Source organism: Hipposideros armiger, unplaced genomic scaffold (genome assembly GCF_001890085.2).
Source record: "Hipposideros armiger isolate ML-2016 unplaced genomic scaffold, ASM189008v1 scaffold_59, whole genome shotgun sequence".
NCBI classification, from domain to species: Eukaryota; Metazoa; Chordata; class Mammalia; order Chiroptera; family Hipposideridae; genus Hipposideros; species Hipposideros armiger.
In genome coordinates, this window is record NW_017731409.1 from 74,149 (window position 1) to 96,171 (window position 22,023).

General features: G+C 38.4%; 1 protein-coding gene across 1 annotated transcript in view; it reads left to right on the plus strand.

Moving 5' to 3' along the window:
* The window catches only part of SYNJ2BP (synaptojanin 2 binding protein), a 40,872-nt gene extending 18,849 nt beyond the window's left edge, over positions 1-22,023 (plus strand). Inside the window, exons 2-4 of the mRNA XM_019641355.1 lie at positions 4,993-5,129; positions 15,690-15,785; positions 16,533-22,023. Of these exons, the coding sequence (XP_019496900.1) occupies positions 4,993-5,129; positions 15,690-15,785; positions 16,533-16,673 (374 nt within the window). The 3' untranslated portion in view covers positions 16,674-22,023. The remainder of the gene's footprint in view (positions 1-4,992; positions 5,130-15,689; positions 15,786-16,532) is intronic.

The following is a 22,023-nucleotide window of genomic DNA, read 5'->3' on the forward strand; positions in this document are numbered from 1 at the left end:
ATCTTCGGACAGAAAACACCTGCAAGTAGATAGGGGGCAAATAGGATGTTTGTCGATCTGGTGTTTATAACTCAACAAGTGGTTATCATCATTGATGTTAATGTACTGTTTTGTTTCATTTATGTCCAGAATTATTTCCAGAATAACAGATTGTTGAACATTGGTCTTTTGCTTTATAACTTTCAGATTTAATTGACAAGAATCTGAATGAAATGAAGGATTGTTCTTTCTCTGGCCTGAAAGTAAGCAGTAGTGACTCTAAGGTGACAGATCTCCGGAATGACCCAATTCTGCCTTTGGAATATATTACCCTTTGGGGCTGTTCTACAACCATTATCCCAACATTGCTTATGCAGAGCCAGCCCAAAGACAAATTGACTCCCATGATAGCCAGCAGTGCTTTGCAGACTTTTTTTCTAAATCAGTTCATGCTTTTTACAAAGATAGAGTATAGCAAAGTGGTTTAAAACTCACACTTTGGAATCAAATATCCTGACTTAGTGTCTTGGCTTTGCATGAAGAGCTAACTGTGTGACCTAATCTCTTCATGCCTCACCTTTTAAATTCATCCCTAAAATATGAGCAATAATCACTTCATGTGTTTGTTTAGAAGATTAAATGAGATAATGATGTCAAGTACATAAGCATAGTACCTGGTACATATTTAACGCTCAATAAATGTTAGGTGTTTGTTGCTGCAGCTCTTATTCATAAACAAGCTCAAGGTCCAGACCTGGAGACAGGAGGAGTCCACAAGAAGGCATTTCTTGTTTAAACTTTCCAAAGCTCTTAAACGAGGCTCACTTTCTTTCTTTCCCAGTACTATGGAGAAGGAGGTGTCATTCTTGTGTCATCTTTACTTTTTTTGTGTTTAGATTTCTAAATTAGAGACTAAGCAACCCATTTTAATCTCGCCACTATAAACCAGGTTAATTTTAGACTGTAATAAAGAATAAAAAGTATTTATATGAGCAAAAGAAGCTGCAACCCAGTATACACAAATTCATGTGGCAACCTAAATTGTGCTCCAGGAGAACAAAGAAAGGCAGAGTTCATAAGGGCAAAAGCCATAAAATGTAATTCTTTCGTGCAAATGAAGGATTATTGGCTAGGCTCCAGTAAGGAAAACGAGAGGCAAAAACTACCAAAAAGAGGTAAAGTCCCTATGTGTCCATGTAGTAGTTGTTCCAGGATGTTTATGGCTCAGCCTTGAGCTGAGTTTAGCAATAGCTTTAGCAACTTACTAGCCCCTCTGAGAACTGAGGCACAGGATGCGCATAGGCTGCAGAGGCCCCACTTTCTTAATGGCCTCCCGACTCCATTTTTGGGCCCCTTGATATCAGTGACTGGTTTAGATATTTTGGTTCACACCACATTTTAAAATTTCTTTTTTTAAAAGTGTATTGAATCCAGGTCTTTTTCTTTGTCCTCTCTCCTCAACCCCTTTTGGATCGTAGATGCTGAGAACTGAATTAATTATATCCTTTTGCTCCATAACACATTGTCATCATCAGCATGTGCAAATTCCCTTTCTGGTTTTATTTTTACCCTTCATGCCTAACCCCATCCTGTGTCTTTCCTCCATAGTTACCCACTCTAATGTGTCTTTACATGTCCTTAAATATGCATGCATTTTTAAAGTAGGTAATATTGTTTTGTGTGTATGGGTTTTAATTTATAAGAAGATATCGTGCTATTAATATCAACATTGCGTTTTAAAACTTTATTTTACGTATGATTTTTCAGTGCTTCTAACTTTTAACTATATTTTATTTATCTTTTCCCCAAAGAATGGATGCCTAAATTACTGTTATATCCACACTATTACAAAATGCACTGCAGTTAACATATTGTTACATTACCCTTTATAGATAGGATGATCACATTGGTCCAAACTGAGATGCTTTTGAAATTGAAAGAGAATATTTTGATTACACTGGGACAACAGATGTATATCAAGACTGCCAGACAAACCAGGATTTTGGAAGGTTTATGGAAGATTGTCCTAGGACACAACCCATAATCAGCAGATATGTACAGGGATAGCCCTTCTGCTTCTGGTTATTCCACTTGACATCTGTTGTAGTTGGTTGGTGCACCTGCTGGACTGATTGCTGCTTATTTTGAATACCACACTTGCTAGACACTACTCATGAGGGCGGATGTCTGGGTCACAGGTTATAGACATACTTAATTTCAATAAATTTGAGTTCCAGTTCAATCTTGTCCTATTAATAGATGGACAGACTTTTTCATCTCTCTGCCTTCCTATATTTCAGGACTTTTGACACTTACACTGTGTAGTTATTCATCCTTCCTCCATCAAACTATCTGGTTTGTTTATTGGCAACTACTCTTAGCGCAGCTACTCTATATAGCAACCGCTATGTAATTTATAAAGATTTTTCAGATTTTATGTAATTGGACCCTAACAGTTACCTTCTGGGGGTAGAGTGGGCAGCATTTGTAACACTTATGTTACAGAAAAGGAAGCAGAGAATCAGAGGTACACTGACTTGTTTTAGTCCATGTATCTTGTAAGTCATGGAATTAAATTTATGATCAGGTCTTCTGACTTTAACATGCTTCTGCAAAATCTGAAAGGGACAGGGAAAAGGGTAAATTTTTGTTCATGGTTAAAGCAGGGACTGTCCTCTTTAGCTTTATGCCTTTCTCAGAACATAACATAGTCCCTGACACATAGTAAATGATCAGTAATTTTTAAGTGAACAAATGAACTGGGGATCATGTAGGTAACCATAGGGCCCGGGTTTGAATTGGTATTGCCGCTTACTCAGTGCTTTGGTGACTTCTGTTTATTACAGCAATACTTTGAATAATAAGTGAGTTCAGTTCTATGAATGTTCTGGCTGAAGAAAGAGATTTCACATTGTCCAGGAGTTCTCATGTTAAGTGGTGTAGTTCATTTACAACTGAAGTAGCAGTAGGCAATTAAAATGCCTATATAATCTGATTTCTCAGGGGAGTAGAGTGCATTTGTTTGTTTATAGAAAATTTTAATAAGATTTCTTCTACTCTTCTTTTTTAGACGCTGTTCTGTAGGTTTAAATAACCAGTAGCAAAGTCCCTCCTCTTTTTAACTAATATATTATTCAACTGATGAACACATGCCTCTTACATCCAACATTCCAGGGGCAACTGTAGTGTTTGGTGAGGATGTTGGATTTCATTGAAAGATTTCCTCTAAATAGTTTGTCCCAGTATTGAGGAGAGACTGGTTGGCCTCAGTCACTTTGCTCAAACCTGTCACACTTTTGAAGACATTTCAGAGGCTTCCATAATCAGGCTCCACCTATCTTTCCATCTTATCTCAAATAACTACCACCATCCCCTTTCCAATACTTCCCACCTAATATACTACAAATTAAGTGTTTTAAGAGAAACTATTTAGCCACTTAAAATTTTCATATCCTACCCTTCAAGGAAGTTGAAATAGTCATCTTTCAGGAGTCGTTCTTTTTATTGTATCTTAAATCCCTCTTTTCATTCTCTAGCTGCAAATACTCTGTGCACAAAGTATGGCATTTTAAGTTAAAAGTTTTCTGCTGTTTCTCTCTTTAGCCATGCATTTCCTTAAAACACAGATTGATTTTCTAGTGCTTGTATTAATACTATGAACTTTTTGTGTACGCTTTTAATCCACCAATGGCAAGGGGGAACTTTTAGAAAGCCTACATGTCTCTGTAAGTATGTTTTCTATTGAAACCAGTATTAGTATAGTGATTATGGCTATTCCTTCCAATTGTGCTACCAGGTTTTTGTTTTTTAATTGTTTGAAAGCTATCTTTTTTCTCTTTGTATTGTGGCTCTGAATTCTGCAGTACCTGACATAAAGAAAACCCTAGAGAAGTTCTCCCCCCCTTTTTAATGCATAGGTAAAATCTCTTTATAACAATGGTTTTAGTAAAGTGAAATTCTTCCCACAACTTAGTGGTTGGTCCATGGAAATAGTACTTTGGTAGTCAGTTTTCTTTTTTTTAAATTTAATTTAATTTTATTATGGTAAGAACACCTAAATGATATTTACTTTCAACAGATTTTAAGTGTACAGTACACTTTGTTATCTATAGGCACAGTGTTGTACATCCGATCTCTAGAGCTTACTAATCTTGTGTAACTGAAATTTTATTCCCATTTAGAATAATCATTCCTAGACGTGAAAAATAGAATGTTAGTTGCCAGGGGCTAGGGAGAAGGGGAAATGGGGAGTCACTAATCATTGAGTAGTGAGTTTTCTCCCATAAGTAAAACTTGACAATCACTGTACCCAAGTATGTGGTTGTTTGCACTTGAGGTAGAAAAGGAAAGAAGATGGAATTTCGTGATTCAGTCCTATTATGAAGCAGCAGTCACCTTTCTATTTCCCAGGTTTTCTGCCAACACCTGCACTACTGCCCCCTCAATTCAAAATAGAAAAAATAAATGAAACTCCCACAGCCTTTTCTTCTAAAACACCACCATACACAAACTCTCCCAAATGTTTGGAAAAGTATGGAGGGGAAGGTTTGGTTAGGAATCTCTCCCCCACTAAATTAGGAATAGTTCATTTGCCAGTTACTTAAACGCATGGTTTCTTATCATGAACACAGCAGGAAAGCCAAGAATTGGGTCCTCTTTATGTCACCAACAGAATCAGAATCAAGTGTGAGCAGAAGCACACCTGACAAGAATCACATTATTGGTTCACTGAGCCAGTATAAACGTTTTTCTTATACTCAGCAAACTATGACGATTACTGTGTTTGTATTTCCAGTTCTACCTGGTCTGAGTGGGCAACTCTAGGTGCTCTTGGCCTCTGTTGGTGAGAGTATTCACTTACCTTGCCATGACTGTTCACCAGCTGCATCACAGTCTTGACTCACGAGTCTCCCCTCTCCACCAGACCTTTCCTCTCTTTTCCTCCTCCTCTGCTTAGATCCCTTTCTTTCTCTTCACCCCATCTTCTTTACACCTCCTCCCCGATTTTCTCAGGGCTGGGCTTCAACATCATCGGTGGGACAGACCAGCAGGAAGTCTCCAACGACAGTGGCATCTACGTCAGTCGCATCAAAGAGAACGGGGCTGCGGCCCTGGACGGGCGGCTCCAGGAGGGAGATAAGATCCTCTCGGTGAGAATTGGCTTCGGCCTCCTGCACTGTCCCTTGCTTCCTAGACCCTCATTCCTACTCCTCACCCCTTCCTTGGGAAGATTCTTGCTGCCTTTTTGGATCTGGAGATGTCTGAGTTCAGTGGGAGGGACCTTCATCAGTCACCTTTTCCATCCCTCCCATACAGTGTGGAGGATACAGCCTCACTTGATAGACGAAGCAAATTAAGCCCAGAATGTGAAGCTACTTACCCAAGTTCAAAAACATGAAAGAGGGAGGGGTGAGGGACTGGCGGGTTGGGGGAGGCACTTAAAAACCACAATTTTTGTCATTCTTCTGTTAAACTTTTATCACCTCCCTTTGATTAAAGCACTAATATGTCATCCTTTACACCAAAAATGGCAAAAAAAAAAAGGAAGGTAGGAATTAAACATTCTTTTTTAGACTCAGAGCCCTTTTTTACCCATTATTAAGATAAAAAAATTGGAATGCAATCTGGTTTGGATATCTCTCCACTGTGCTCCCATGTCACACTGCTAATGTACCTAGTAATACCCTTACTACACAGTAACCATTAATTTTATTCTGGAAGTTCCTCAAGAGCAGAGACCAGATCTTTTTTTAACCTGTCACATTCTAGCACAGTGCTCACTATATATTTAACAAATTAACAAGTTAGTGCATTCAGGCAAACCCAGCAAGCTTGGCTGATCCAGAATATGGAGTGTCACGGATGGTGATGTTCTACTTTAGTCCTTGTCACTGACCATTTTGCCTCTTTTCAGTCCATTAAGCTTCTAGACCCCTATTAATCTGTTGACATAGAGACCGTGATAATCTACCTTTTATTTCGAAGGATATGTAGAAGTTAAAGAGCAGAATATTTTCTGTAGGTCCCAGGAGAAAGACATCCTAAAAACATGAAATCAACCTGAGTGGTACATTGAGAAAAACTTGAGAATGGGTTGTTAAAAATAAGGTATAGCATGTAGTTAGAAACTATGTGGTCTAATATTTTTGACATAAGAGGAACTTGAAAGTATAGGGGTTAAGACAAGAGCCATATTTGAACAGCTTTGGATAAAGGTACATTACTGGAAAATAAGAACGGTTAGAAGTTTTTGAGCACTATGCTAAGCAATATGTGGAGAACTTTAAACTTATTTAATATTATAGTAACCCGATAAGGTGGGTACAATTATTATACCTATTTTGCAGCTAAGGAAGCTGAGGCTTGGTAAGGTCAAGCAGCTTGTCAAAGTCACTGAGTCATAAGTGGCAGAAAACTAAAACTTTGGTGTATCTGAATTTGGAACCTGTACTCTTAACATACCGTACTGCCTCCTAAAAGGCAAATGAGGAGCTAGGATTGGTTATCCTAAACAGAAAGATCCACGGTGAATTAATAGGTTTAATGTAGGTTTTATATAAAAACTGAAATTAGTATTTCTCTAAAGGGTAGAATTAGACAGGGAAAACAGGGCATAAACCTCAATGTGAGAGAATTTATTAGACATAAGCCGAGATGAGGAACCTTTCTTCTATGGGCCATTGTCTCCTAGAGAAAGAAATTATTGGAAAGCCACTCGAATTTTTAAAAAAGGTAGGAGATAAATGTCAATGAGGAGAAAAGTAGACATCGAAAACAACTCAGTGCACTTGACCTCAAAGTTTATAGCAAAGAGGATTTCACTTTATCAAAATACAAGAGATATTACACAGATCTATACAAGATATTAAATATCACAAATATGAATATAACACATTACAGAGAATAATTCAAGTTTATGTTCTGGCCAATTAAGAAAGAGACATGTGAAAGGAGGGGAAAATGCAAGTCAGATATGGAGAGAAGAAAATGGAGCGTCTCTCGTATGCAAGAGAAAAAGGCCAGCGTATCCTCTCCATTCTATTTATCTAGGACTACATTGTTTGACTCCAGTTTCCCTTCCAAGAGTTTGCTCCAAAATTCTTTTTTCTGGATCCCATTCCTTAAGAAATAGTGCCTCTGTTGCCTCGGTCACCATCCTGCTCCCTCTCTATCCTTAAGTGAACTTGTTAGGCATTAAGCATTAACGGTTCCATCCAAGCTTTAGCTTACTTTATCCCTTTTATGTACTTAAGTATTCGTTTACTGTTGGCTTTGGAATCTCTGTAAAATGATACTAAATTATTGATTAGCCTGTATTCCTGTTTATTTTTAATGGGCTTTCCTATTCTCCTCAACATGGGTTCTTTTTCCATGTTATAAAATATGCCCCAACTCGGGCTGGCTGAGTGGCTAGTTGGTTAAGAGCTCGCTCAAGTGCAAGCTCTGAGCACCAGCGGTTCAATTCCCAGCCCAAGCTGAGCAGCCGCTGAGCTGCCAACAGGTGGCAGGATGGCTCAGCTAAAAAAAAAAAAAGATGCCCCAACTCTTAACTTTTGCAAGATAATCAAACAAAAAATATATCCCTTCCTTAGCATGTACCTGTTTTGGATAACTAATTGAAGTATCATTAAATGATCTAGATTTCCTGTGAGTTGTTACTATTAATTTAATCTTTCCATTTCTCCCTAAATATCCATGTTTTGTCTTAATTTCAAGTTCTAAAATTAAATAACTCCATGATTATGCAGTTTTCCCTTTCTCATCAAAAGTGAAATTTAATTTTTTGTGATCACAGTGGATGGTTTAAACTAAAAAAAAAAAGAAAAGTTACTTTAATGAATGTAAATGACATTTAAGGTTCTGTTATATCTGACAACCATGAAACAAAAACAGATATTACCAATAGCAGAACAGACCTGAAATTGAGATGAGGGCTGGGGACTCCTTACCCAAAGTTCATTTTTTTGTATGTGATGATGAAGATGGTTTAATATTTGTATAGATTATCAGGGAACCTGGGCAAATTTTATTTTTGTGGGAAAAAAACTAAACAGTCTAGTTTTCTTATTTCCCCCATGTGTCTGCCTAAATGAAGGAAGATGGATAGTCAAGAATAGTCCATCCTCAGTGACTATGCATTTTTATGAAGCTCAGGGCGATGGAGCTGGTTATTATGCTGCACAAATGAACGTTCCATTTTGACCAAACCCCTTATATAACAAAAATGGCACAGATTGGGATGTTACTCAGCTGCATTTAATATTCTCTTCAAATACAATTAGTAACTTGGTGAATGAAAGAGTTGAGTAGTCATCAACATTTATCAACTATTGTATTTGATGGCCTGCAGAGCACCGTGCCAGGTGCTATGGAAAATTAAGATAGTAAAAGACTTGTCTCTGCCCTTAGCTGAGAAATCAATGGGAAAGACCCACTAGAAACCCTCATCCAGTCAGCTGCAGAGACATTGAAATCTACAAAACCCTTTAGACAATGTACCTCTAGGGAAGAGTCTTTGTCTTCTCATCTCTGTATCCCCAGCACGTAGGCCTGTAGCTGGCACAGAGTAAGCATCTAGTAAATTAGCTGTTCTGTGAATGAATTATAGCATAACTGACTTTTTTGGTTGGGCCTGATTAATTGGAACTGGATAATTTTTTTTTCTTCTTTCAACTTTGATGAAAAAAGAGACCATCCTTCCTCCTCCCGAAAAAAAAAATTGTAGTTTATTTCAGGATCTTGGTTAAAAATTAAAATATCCAGAGTATAATCTGAGATCAGTGCTTATTAAATTGAGCCCATTCTTTCTCTATATCTTATACATCTACACTTACGTTGTCCTATAGTTAGAGCTTCTGTAACTCTTAACATTATCCTGAGATAATGGTAGATTATCCTGAGGCAATTCAAAATTATTAATCATCAAAGAAAATGCATTTTAACTCCGTTTACTCATTTCTTAAGGCAGGAAATAGGAAATTCATGTTTAAAGACTGTTAACCATAGTTAAGGCAAAAAATTGTATGTTTCCCCATTAGTTAACTAGAACGCCACCATCCCAATTCTCTGAACATTTAGTTGGCAAAATTGTGTAAAATATTGCAAATCTGCCATATCTCAGGTTCAGTAAAACTTACTATGCCATGAGTTAAGGAAGCTGAAGTAGCAAGTTTAATTGTGTTCTAAGATTTCTCAGTTTAGTAGCTGAAAATGAGGTCTGAGGACCATCTGGCCATTACCTGGGAGCTTGTTAGAAATGCAGAGTCTCAGGAAACTTCCCTGACCTGCATTTTAACAGGATCCTTGCGTAAGTGTGAATAAAGTGTGAGAAGCACTGCAGTAGACAAGTGTCTTTCAAACCTTTTAAATTATGGTCTGTAATAGGAAATACATGTACACACACACACACGAAATAAAGTTTAACAAAATAATACTTATTTCTTCTATATGTGATGCTTTTTGATATGTTTTGTTTTCTTCTCATTTCACTTAAAAAATATTAAATACTGGTCTTGATCCACTGGATTGACTTCACTATCTTCTGTAATGGGTCATTAGGCCCGTATTTGAAAAATCACTACTCCAGTAAATGGAAAATCACTGATGAACCCTGTGGGTACATGGAATATGTATTAAATAGGATAAGTAGGCTGGATATGGAGACCAGTTAGAGGACTATTTCAGGCAGTGTAGGTTAAAGCTAACTCAAACTTCAGAATCACCTGGAGGGCTTGTTAAAGCATAGATTGCTAGGATGGGGCCTAATAATTTTCACTTGTTTAACAAGTTCCCAGGTTAATACTAATGCTGCTGATTTGGGTGCCACACTTTAAGATCCCCTGGTCTGTTAGTAAAGATGGTGATAGAATAGATTTAGGGGTAAATCATATATTTGGGGTAAAACATATATTTAGGGGTAAAGTCTACAGAACTTGGTTACTCAGTATGAACTGAATGTAAAAATGCTTTGAAGAGGTAAAAGTTAGAAAGCAAATTTGGCTTTGGAATAGAGGACATTGTAAAGAGAGAAAGAATCATGATTGTTTCATGGGGCTGGTTTAAGAGTAGGCAAAGAGTGAGAAATGGTTCTTTAGAAAAGAAATTCCCTTTGCATTTCTAAAAGGCCTCTTGTTTGGGTTTTAGTTTTTTAAAAGCAACTAGAGTAATAGTCCTCTTATATTCGAATACTTTAGGCTTAACTAGGAGGGTCGAAAGACATAATTAGCCTATGTCCTGTATCACACCTTTTTTTTAACCTGATGTCACCAATGTCTTTCTTCCCTGTTAGCAGAAGGAGGCCCAGGTGAGAAAGATTACACACTAGTCATTGGCAGGTAAAGCTGCTAATAGAGTACAGGCCTTTCAGCTCTGTGTAATATTGAGAGTATGTCAGTCAGGCTTTGTGTAGTTAAGACTTTTGCATGGTGTACTCTGCAGCCAAACCTCAGGAAATCATGTGACATTTATTATAGTCACGTCTTGTTCAAAGCACTATTCAGGTATTATAGGGGTTATGATGATGAGTTGAGATACAATCTCTCCAAGTTATTTACAGTAGAATGTAAAGTGATATGATATAAGGCAGAGCTCAGTTTGAGCTTTAAGATGGTTACATTGCATGGGGATTCAAAGAAGCAAATCAGTCACATCCAGTGGAGTTATCTAGAAAGGCCTTGTCAGTGAAGTGGTAGTTAACTAAATTGCTTTTTTTATTTTAATGCTACTTCAATATATACAAATGAATAAAAAATGTTAGCATATAAACATTTTATGTTTTTATACAGTTCTAAAAATTTTAAATGTATTACATGTCATATACAAATGAAACTGTAAAATCAGTAAAACTTCAATTTACAGCATTAATGTGATGGATAGTGGTATGTTACCAAAATAAAATCCTAGCTTACAATGTCAATTTCTATAATTCAGTGTTTTAAAGTGAAGATTTGGGGGGCTGGGGGGCTTGAGTTTGGATCCTGGCTTTGCTGCTTCCGTCCTGTATGCCCAGGCACAAGTTGCGTAGCCTCTCTCGTTTTATCACCTATAAAATGAGGGCTCCTAACTCCTAGGACTGTTGTGAAGACTAAATAAGTTAGTGCATATAAAATGAATCAGCTCCAGAGATGCTGATAAAGACGCAGTGACTGCTGCCAATTATTGCTGACTACTATTGCAAAGATTATTTTGAACTCAATATTTCTGCCGTTGAATGTCCTATGAGTGACTCAGTTCTCCCACTTGCATTCATATTATTATGAAACTTGCCTCTGATATTGAGCTATGACATCTTTGGCATTCGTTGACATGGTTGCATCATTAACTTATTTGTGTCTGAGAGGAAATAAGTACCTATTTCTCTACAATGAAAAATACAGTTATCACATGGGCTAGATTAGTTAAGTGAGTATTCTCACTACAATCAGCAATCTCATGCCTCTTCTCTTCCCCAGGAATTAAGTAGAAAATTGAGTCATTGAGAATGACTCAATTGGGAGATCCTAGAATTCTTGCCCTGTGGCACATCTACAAAAACAAACAAACAAACAAACGAACAAAAAAAACCCACCCTATTTAAGATCAACCTTGGAAGATAAATGGAATTTTAAAAATTCTATTTAGAGGGTATTCAGCTGGTGGTTACAGCTTAAGCACAAGTATGAAAGTCAGAATATATGTTTTATATCACAGGGTCAGTGAGTTGCGTGATTTAGCTAGACTCGAGCGTAGGATATATGAAAGGAAGTAATGAGAGATTAAATTGGGAAGGTAGGTTGGAGCCATTTCCCGGAGGATTTTGCATACCAGAATGAGAAATCAGGCATGCACTCTTTCTTCCCCTGCTCCTACTTTTGTTTTTGTTTCTGAGCCATAAAGTGGTATAAACAGAATTATACTTGGGGAAGATTGGTCTGGAGACATAGTGTTGAATAGGTTAGAATGGGAGAGGACCTAGAGGAAAGTAAATCAGAGAAGGTGATTACAGTAGTTCCACTAAAAGTATCCATAGCCTAAAGGGAGAGGTGATAAAAAGAACATAGCATCTGAGGAATATCATTATGTTAGACTACAGGATTTGACCATACATTGTATGTGAACATTGACAGAGTAGAAGAGTTTTAAAATATTATCAAAATTTTAGTTTGAAGGAATGATAGTGGCAATAAGAAGGCGTTGGGGTAGCCTGGCTTTGTGGGAAGTAAGAAAGAGGCTTTGGATATGTTGGATTGGGGTCTAGCAGATATCCAAGTACAGGCACCCAGGAGGCAAATCTAGAAGTCGAAGTCGGGCTAAAAATTTGAGAGTTGTCTTGCAGATGACAGTTGAAATTGTGAAGGATCATCATGGAAGAAAAGGTAAAGAGGACAAAGGACAACTGATATTGAGGAATATTTACTTAAGAAGGAAGGAGGAAAAAAGGAATCAGAAAAGAAATAGTTCAAGAGCTAAGAGAGCTAAGTATTCGTAAGCTAAGACAGGAGCTAACTGCAAAAGGGAGGAGATGATCTGACGACTGAAAAGGGCCATAGCATTTGGTGATTGGAATTTACCGCTGACCTGTGGGACAGCATGTTCTTCCCTCCCACTTCCTATATTATGGGATTACAAGGGAATAAAGAGTGAATGGATGCTGTGGAAGTGGAGACTGTACAAACACTTCTTTCAACAAGTTTTGCAATGAAAGAAGAGAGAATGTGAGTAGGAGGTGATGGTGTATTGTTTTCTTAATAGATGAGAATAATTTTAGTTGAGACTGAGCAGAGGCTAATAATAATTAAGGAATTGGGCCTGCCGAGTGGCGCGATGGTTAAGAACTGGCTTGGGACGCCAGAGGGCCCCGGTTCGGATCCCACATATGAGGGCCAGTGACACTGCCCTCTACAGCTAAGATGCTGAACAACAGCTCAACCTGGAGCTGGGCTGCCCTGAGTCGCTGGCGACGGCGTAGGCTGCAGCCCCTGTGGCAGTGGGTTGCCATGGGCTACTGTATGTAGCCAGCTGCCAGCAGCCAGCGTGAGTGGCCAGCAGCCGGCGACTGATTTGCCTCGCCCAGGAAGAGCGCAATGATGGTGCCAATTTGGGCCAGTGAAGCAACGTCCTCCACAACTAGACTGAAGAACAAAACAACAGCAACTTGTCTGTTCCCCTTCCCCCAATTCCCCCCCCAAAAAATAATAATAATAATAAGGAATCAAGAAGAGTAAGTGACTACTTAAGTTCTGTAAGGAGACCAGAAGGAATATGATCTAGAGCATTAGTGGATGGGTTAGCCTTGGTAAAGGAAACAGATCTAGCTCCGAAACAAGGGGAAAGCAGCAGTGATAGGATATCAAGAACCTTTGTGGTGGGGGGAGAAAATTGAGAGCATGTTTATAAGAAGTTCTCAATATTCTCAAGAAAGATATAAGGCAAAGGAATCTGCCTAGAGGAGAGATGGGATTGGAGTTGGGGTTTGCTGGTAGAAAAGGTCTGGAGCACTACTACTGGGTGCTTATTAGAGAGCTCATCAGATGAGTGGGAGGGTTGTAAGAATGCACTGGGAGTCATCTAGCATGGATCTGTGGTGGAGAGTGTGACTGTGTATTTGTCTCCAGGAACATTAAATTCAGCGCTAACAAGGAAGGTAAATACAGTGTTTTGCCCAGGCCTGGAAAGATGGCAGATCATGGAGACAAGGAATTCTAATAGTTTACCAAATGCTTTGTTGAAATAACAGCAGCTGTCTGACCATTATGCTGTATACCTGAAATTAATATAAAATAATATTGAATGTCAAAAAAAAAACAACAAAAACAGGCAGAACGAAAACATAGTGATCTTCCAGTGGAAAAAAAAAAGAAAAGAAATAACAGGAATTCCTAGATGGGTAAGGATGCAGTTAAAGTTTAAAAAGGTTAAAGGCTTTGATGAGAATAAAGAGGCTCCTCAGTAGAGGAACAGGAAGTGTGACAGAAGTAGAAATTTTGGTTAGTTTTTTAAGAGTCTGATATATTGGAGCTGAAGCATGCCTAATATGGAAGTCCAAGACTTATGCCAATTGATGGCTGGAAACTTAATTTGGGAATGTAGACAGCCTATAAGTCCAAAGTGTTGGTAGATTAATTCACAAGGATATCGGTAGGAGATACAGTAAAGGGACTATTATGAACATCTAGGAGAAGGAAGACTGTGACAAGGAAGTTGAGAGGGCTGAATAAGCCAAGAGCTTGAGTTTCAGCTGAGCAGAAAACAGTTGGTGGGTCAAGGTGGAAGAATAGTACAGAAGGAACAGTAAAATGCAGGGCACTTTGATCTTTCTTCTGATATTTAAAAACTCTAACCCTAGCTCCTACATGCACTATGCCTTTCAGTAAATCACCTAACCTTGCTAAGCTTCAGTTTCTTCATCTGTGAAAACAAGATAAAAATACTGTCTGCCTCATACGATTATTGTGAGAATTAAATTAGATAATTTATAATGTAAAGCATATAGCATAGAACCTACCAAATAAATATATTAGATGTCCTTGCTGCTATTGCTGACACTGACATGCATAAAAGATAAATAAATCTTGCATAAAGTGGGCTATGCTGTGTCACTGAGTGCAGCATAGGATAGATATCACTTGTGGCCAGTGTCACTCCTGACACAAAAAAGTATTGATACCAGTAGTCCTTACCATCTCTCACTTCTAAGTAGTAGGTCAGGGTTAGAACCTACACTGAAACATTTTTTAAGCGTTTGTATCAGCACAGAAATAATGGTTTTTAGTAAACTTGAGAATAGGAGTATCCATTGAACCAAGGGAAGTTGTTCACAATAGAATAAGACCAATAGAATGGCCTAGTAGATTTGTACCACATCAAAATAAATTGTAGGCGAGTTTGATAGACTTATATTTCTAGAGTTGAAGCTGGCAGTGTCAGGGATTAAGAAGAAACCTAGAAGACCATGTCAGCTATAGGGAGCCAGGCTGATGCTCATGGAAGACATATAAATACAGTAACCATATCCCAAGTGCCAAAACAAGACAGGCTGTAGGAGCTAAGACGAAAGAAAGACTACCGTGTTTTTTTTTTGTTCATTTTTTTTTAAACTTAGGTGCTCTTCAAATAGCCAGTGGAACCTTAGTTCTAGGAAAACATAGCTTTGAAAATGAAAAAAGTTATACGGAGTTCTAAGTGACTTTACCCATTTTCCTAACCCTTGGAATTTGCTCTCTAGGTGTTTGTTTTTGTTTGTTTTGTTTTTTATTAGTTTCAGGTGTACAAAACAGTGCAATAGTTATCCTTTTCACCCCTCACAAAGTGACTACCCCCTCCTCCCATTCACTGCTCCCCTACACCCGATATCATACATATGTATTACAATTCCATTGACTCCATTCCCACACTATACTCCACATCCCATGACTATATATGTACTAAATTATAGTTGACATATAATATTATTCAACGGCATCTTCAGGTATACAGCGCAGTGGTCAGGCCTCTACACCGTCCATGAAGTGGTCTCCCTAACAAGACATGAGACCATCTGGCCCCCTAAAGAATATTTACAACATTATTGATTATATTTTCCACACTGTCATTTCTATCCCTGAGGCAGTATTGTAGTTAACAATTTATGTTGTGGTTTGGTGGTTTTTTTTTTTGGTCACATGAGAGTAAATCTTGGACTTAAGAGAGTTCATACCCTACCTCTTACTACTTTTTCTCGCTCTTTGTGACAGGTGAATGGCCAAGACCTAAAGAACCTGCTGCACCAGGATGCTGTCGACCTCTTTCGTAACGCAGGCTATGCTGTGTCCCTCAGAGTGCAACACAGGGTAGGTGTCATTTCCAGCCAGCAGCGCCCCAGGCTTTTGTACCTTCTTGGGAATAAACCCTGTGGCGTGATCCTCAGTGGTGTGTTTGGCTTTTTTTCTTTTCACTCCCACTCATTGGAAGAGCTTGTCTGGCACAAGCAGGGGTCTTCTGGAACCTCTGCTTATCATTAAAGGAAATTCATAACAGTATGCTTGCAACCCAGGTCCTAGCTTCAGGATAACATGCCTTAAAGATAAAGCTTGACAACCAAATGAAAATAAATGGGGAAAAGATACAACCAGAATAGAAGGAAACATGTGAAACATGACCGATAATCTTTCTAAGTAAGCATTTCTAGGAAGATAAGATGGATGTCCCCTGCCGAACCCAAGAATTTCCAGGTTTCCTGTAGGATCAACAGGCTTCATCTGATATTTTCATTTTCCTGATATGATATACAAATAGCTTGGTGGAGGTAGTACATAAACAGAAAGCGAGAGGTTGTCTGACTTACCCTCAGGGGTCACTTTAGGTCAGTAGCCCAGCAAGGTTAAATGCCCCCCCATCAGACTTATTTTGTTTCCAAAGAATCGGTGATACTGATGTTATCAACTGAGGACAAACAGACAGGATGCCCTCTGCTAGACGGTGCTTGGGTCTGCAGCTTTGGGTGGTCTAGAGACTCCAGACCCAGGTAATGTGTCAACTGGACATTTCAGTTGTAAGCACGCATTGTCACTAGCGTTAACATCTTCTTTCCCTTCCAGTTACAGGTGCAGAACGGGCCTATAGGACATCGAGGTGAAGGGGAGCCGAGTGGTGTTCCCATCGCCATGGTGCTGGTGCCAGTGTTTGCCCTCACTATGGTAGTAGCCTGGGCCTTCATGCGATACCGGCAACAGCTTTGAAAAGCTTGCTTTCTTCCCGTGCTCCTGGTGAAGACACATTTTTTTCCTTCTCTCACCCTCCTCCCCTGCCGCTCTTCCGTGTCTTTCCCTCTCTCTACACAAGCCAACACATGATTTCAAGAGACTCCTTCCCAACCAGACCTTGCTGTTCTAAATCTCCAAGTTCTCGTATTCTAATGGGAGAGTAAAGGCATTGTTTGAAGGAAAGCTGAAGAAAAGACTTGCTTAGAACAAATGAGCAGTTACGTATTTTACTAGAACTGCCAATAAAAGTTCAGCTACAACCCAAAGAGGGAAAGGTCCAGTCTTCCCATCACCACGGTGATACCGGTTTTCTTAGCTGGCATGCCTCAAAGGCCAGCTATGTGATCTAAGAGGAAGAGAGGATTTTTCTTTTTAATGATCTTCCTTGAGAAGTTTTTGTGGCCTTTATTTACTTTCTAACTACATACTTGGGTGCCTATATCAAACAAAAGATAATGAGGCGAGCATTTTTACTTCTTTTAAAAACATACACACATATGCATATGCGATAGTATAATAGTAATGCCTTGTGGAGAATTAAACATGTAGAAAGCTACTCTGGTTTCTAGGTTTCTGTAAGGCATGATGTAAGGTATTCTCTTAATTGAAGCATTTGATATATAGTGGGAATGAGAGAGAGTGAGCCTTACAGGATACCCAATCTGAGTTATTATTAAAAAAACACACAAAAAAACAGCTAATTTAAAATCTAAGAAATCTTATTCTCATAATAGCTAAGGTGAAGTTGAGGTAAAATGCCATAATCCAGCTTTGCACAAGTCAATCTGTTCAAAAACGTTTGAGATTTAAAGATAAATAAATCTTACCCTAGTGACTTTTTTGCTACCTCACAGTCCTGTGAAAGGATCAGCTGGAATGATTATGGTCAAGACTGTAGTGATGGGGCCAAACCAACCCAATGTAAAAACTCTAAAATGAAAAAAGTCTGTGCCTCCGAGGTGGCACCTGGACCCTCTCAGACTGTCTACCGGCCTTCTCGGTTTCTAGTAACAGGCAAAATCCAGGAGAAGGAACTGCTTGCTCCCTGGCAGGAAGGGCATGAAATCAGCCTTGCTTCTGATTCAGTGAAGTTTAGAGGGTTTGGATTGCTAGTGTTTTTAAAAAGCCTCTACACAGTGGTTATGGCTTTTAATGAACCATTTTGTGGGAAAAGGGGGGAAAAAGTTTTGTTTGTTTTAGGGGGTAGGGGAGTTTGGTGGGTGTTTCATAGGGAAACCTTGAGAGAAGGATATAGATGAATGGATGCTAGGAAATACTAAGGTTATTAATGAGATGGGAATTTAAAGTTAGCTTTAAAGTACTAATGAGGGCTGAACCAAAGCTAATTTTCTGGCTTGAAGAAAATCATTAAAAAAAAAAATTCCATCCTACAAACACAGTGGCAAGACTATAGGCCTTATATAATCTTGACAGCCAGAATATAAAGACTTAACCTCAGGCAATGAATTTTTAGCATGGATGATCTAGTAAGTATATTTTACAAATGTTGATTGTTCATCAGCTTTGTTAAGACACTTTTGCAACGAAGTAAACTACATATAGCCTCCACCCTAAAGCGTTTTTTGGTTCCAGTTGGGATGAGAAAACTTACACATATGAAAATGAAATTAGCTGTATAATCAGGGCCGTGTAAGCTGGTGTCATTTATATTGCATACAGCAAAAGGGAACAGTTACTGAGAATTGAGGCACTTGAGAAAGCTCCGTGGAGGAAGGGGACAAGTTGAGGACCCTAGAGCTCACAGTCTAGTTAGAATTCATGAATAGATAAAAAGTTAAAAGCATATCATCAGGTTAAGTAAAAGTTGAAAACAATAAAATAAATGGTACTATTCAGAACACGACGCAGCAACAAAGATGTGTAAACTACCGTCACTGTTTTAGGAATTCAGAAAAAGAAAGCTGTCACATAATGCCATGAGGCCAGAGTGGGAAGGGAAGGCTTTTAAAAATACAAATCCCAGAAAGACCTTGCCCTCTTGGTCAACCATTCATATAGGGAGAAACTTGCTTTAAATAATCCTGATGTGATTTATGCGTTTAGACCTGAACTGTTCAGTACCTTTGAGATTCACTCAGACGATTGCACTTGTAGGTTCCGCAGAGAAACACTGACAGTATTCTGGTTCCCACCTCAACCCGCCCCACTGTGGAGGCACAGCCTCTGGTGCCCTTCCTGTATCTGGAGGTCTGCGGCAGCTTCTCAGTGGGCCTGCTTGCTCCCAGGATTCATCTCAGGGTCTACACATTACCCTCTGAGAGGACCCGAGACATACAGAATGAAGCAAAAGGGCAAGCAGGAAGGAAAGCTATTTAGTTTTTTATTTGTTGATATATGTACGTAAAGAGAACACCTATCCCATTATTGGTGGAAGTTTTGATTTGGTTAGTAATAGGGATTCTAATGCACTTTAATAATTTAGGGTTTCTCTGGAATTAAATAGCATTTAAAGATCAACATATTAAAGTTTTAGGCAGATACGCTATTTCTCATTCTCTAGAAGACTCATCATAGAGAAGATATTGGAGTCCTTTGTAGGTCATTAAAAACATTCATGCTCTTTATAAATTCAATCTAATATTCCTGTCACTTTATAGATTGTATCATATTCCTACCACCTAAATTACTGTGTTCAAAATTTTAAAAAGTGAATGAAAGTATTTTAAGACCATATACTTAAAACACTTCTCTATGTCATTATTATACATATAAACCTAATAAGACATTGCTTCAATCATCTGTATTTCCTTCTGCCAAGTTTTAATCTGTGCTATTGATTTAGCTTAATCACATGATCTAGCCATGTATAATGGAAAAAGGAAATTAATGTTTGTTACTGCATTCTGTGCCAGGTACTGTACTAAACCCTGATTGTTAACACTGTTTGTGCCTCACAACTGCGATCTAAGTATTGTTATAAAGACACTAAAGAAAAGATAATAAAATTACTTTCCTAAGGTTACATCAATGGTAATAATAGAATCAGGATTTAAACTTGACTTTAGGTGCCACCATCAATGACACTTCCTCACTGGCAGTGTCTGTCAAAGTGAGGTCTCTGGACAAAAAGCAGCATTACCTGAGGACTTGCTAGAAAAGCAAATTTTTGGACTTCACCCCAGACCTGTATCAAAATCGGGAGGGCACCCACCAATCTGTGTTTTAATAAGCCCTCCAGGTGACTGATTCAGCTAACATTTGAGAATCCTGCTCTATGCCAGTAATTTTCCCCTTTTCCTCAGGTTGGAATTACCTGGAGAGCTTATACAAATTCTGATGCCCGAGCTGCACCTAGATCAATGCAATACAATCTCGGGGGTTTGGGACTCAGGCACCAATAAAATAAATCTTATCAAGTGATTTCAGTGTGCAGTGTCGGTAAAATATGCTGTATGGCATTTAAACCTAGATACTATTTAAGTTACATACAGACACTGCTCCAGCCAAAAATGAGAATTTCTCTAGGGCCTTTTTAGAGCCCAGCTCTCCATGAGCTCTCTCTCCCAAGTATAGGTGTGGAATAGGAAGTGGAACATTCTTTGGCTCCTGATTTGCTAAGGACTGACCAACCTCCAGCAAAATGTATTAGCAAGTGTGTCAGGTGGTGCATCTGTTAGAACCAAATTGTAGAACATTGGAGTCAAAGGGAACCGGAAAGATTTTAGGATGAATGTGTCCTAGAGATGAGAAAATCAAGGCTCAGAGAAGTGAGCTAATAATCCAGAGCAAAGACAGTTTGTTGGAAAGGTGCTCTTTCTGTCTTGAATGTATCCACTACATGACCATATGCAAAACTATCCTTTTTATCGTAGTGCACTTTCACCTTCTCATTTTGGACCTTAAATAAAGACCAGAAGAACTGATTGACAGCTTAAGGGTATTGCAAGCATCATGCAAAATTGGGAGATGCCACTGAGAAAGACCTATTTTCCAAGTTCAATTAAGGGAGCTCTTCTGAGACTAATTCCGATAGTTCTAAACTAGAGAAGTATTTTTTTTTATGTTGGACATTGTTTTCCTTGTGTAAATAAGCAACTTAAGATGTATTTAAAGAAATGAAACAACATAAGGAATATTAAGCTGTCAAGTAAGTAGGGGAGTGGAGTTTATGTAATTTCGTGTGGAGCCAATAAAGATTTTTTTCTACTCAACTTTAGTTGAAACTTATCTTTGGACAGGTGAGGGTTTTTTCTTCAACAAATGAGTGCGCATTATGTGCTAGGTGCTGAGGATACAAAAGATATAGTCACTCTAAACTGAAATAGCTCATTATCAGAAGGTGGTGGAGTATTTGTTCGTAATCTTGATGTTCAAGTATTTTTCTAGCATCACCTAGAAGCAGAAGGTTGAGTTATGAAGCTCTCTACCTCTCACCTATAATAGGTTGAGAGTTGGTTCCTGTCTTGGGGTAAGTCCCTTTGCTGTTTCTCTTTTATCTGCAAATCTGAGACCAGCACTCACATTCCAAAGGGTAATTGTGATCCAAAGGAAGACAGTATTAAGGACTTATGTTCTAGTAGGAACCAGGTTCTTAACTGCCCTGACTCACCTATGTTGATATTCGTATGTGTAGACTACAAAACACTTGATCTGCTTACCTGATGCACTTGATGATACTGTAATAACATACACTACAAGAAAGTACTGCAGTGTCTAAGCAATCAAGTTACAGCAAACACTATGTCTTGTTTCTAAATGTTTTCCTTACTGTTCGTGTTCTTTTAGCATGGGGAAGAGGGAAAAAGGGAGGGTCGAAGTATGTTTTCAAATGCAAGTCAATCATTAATGAACAGAGTCACTTACAAAAGAACTTTGTATTGACTGTAACCATTGAATGTGTTGATCAATCACAGGAAATGAAATGATCCTTAGTTTGCAGATTTGCAAGTGGAATTATAGAACTGGATTCCATTTTAATTCTATATAATTCTGATTTGAATATGAATTTCTTATTACTGAATATATGTGTATTTTACCCCCAGGCCATGTTAATTCTTATAAAATTATTTTCTTTATGAACCTTACTTTATTTTGCTTCCTTTCTACTTTGATCCTAACATTGTGTGCCTGGATCTAAACAGCAATCGATTTCTCAGATCAAATAGATGCTCTATAGCAACTTGGAAGACACATGGGCATAAAACCGTATTATCACTACAGATTAAATTTGTTAATGATGCCATGAAAATAGGTGATAATTTCCTAAACTTTGCTATTTGATACCAGATACAGCAAATGAGGTAATAGTGTGTCTAACTGCCTAGCCCAGTATTGACATTCAATAAAAACCTGTTGCATTTGTCAA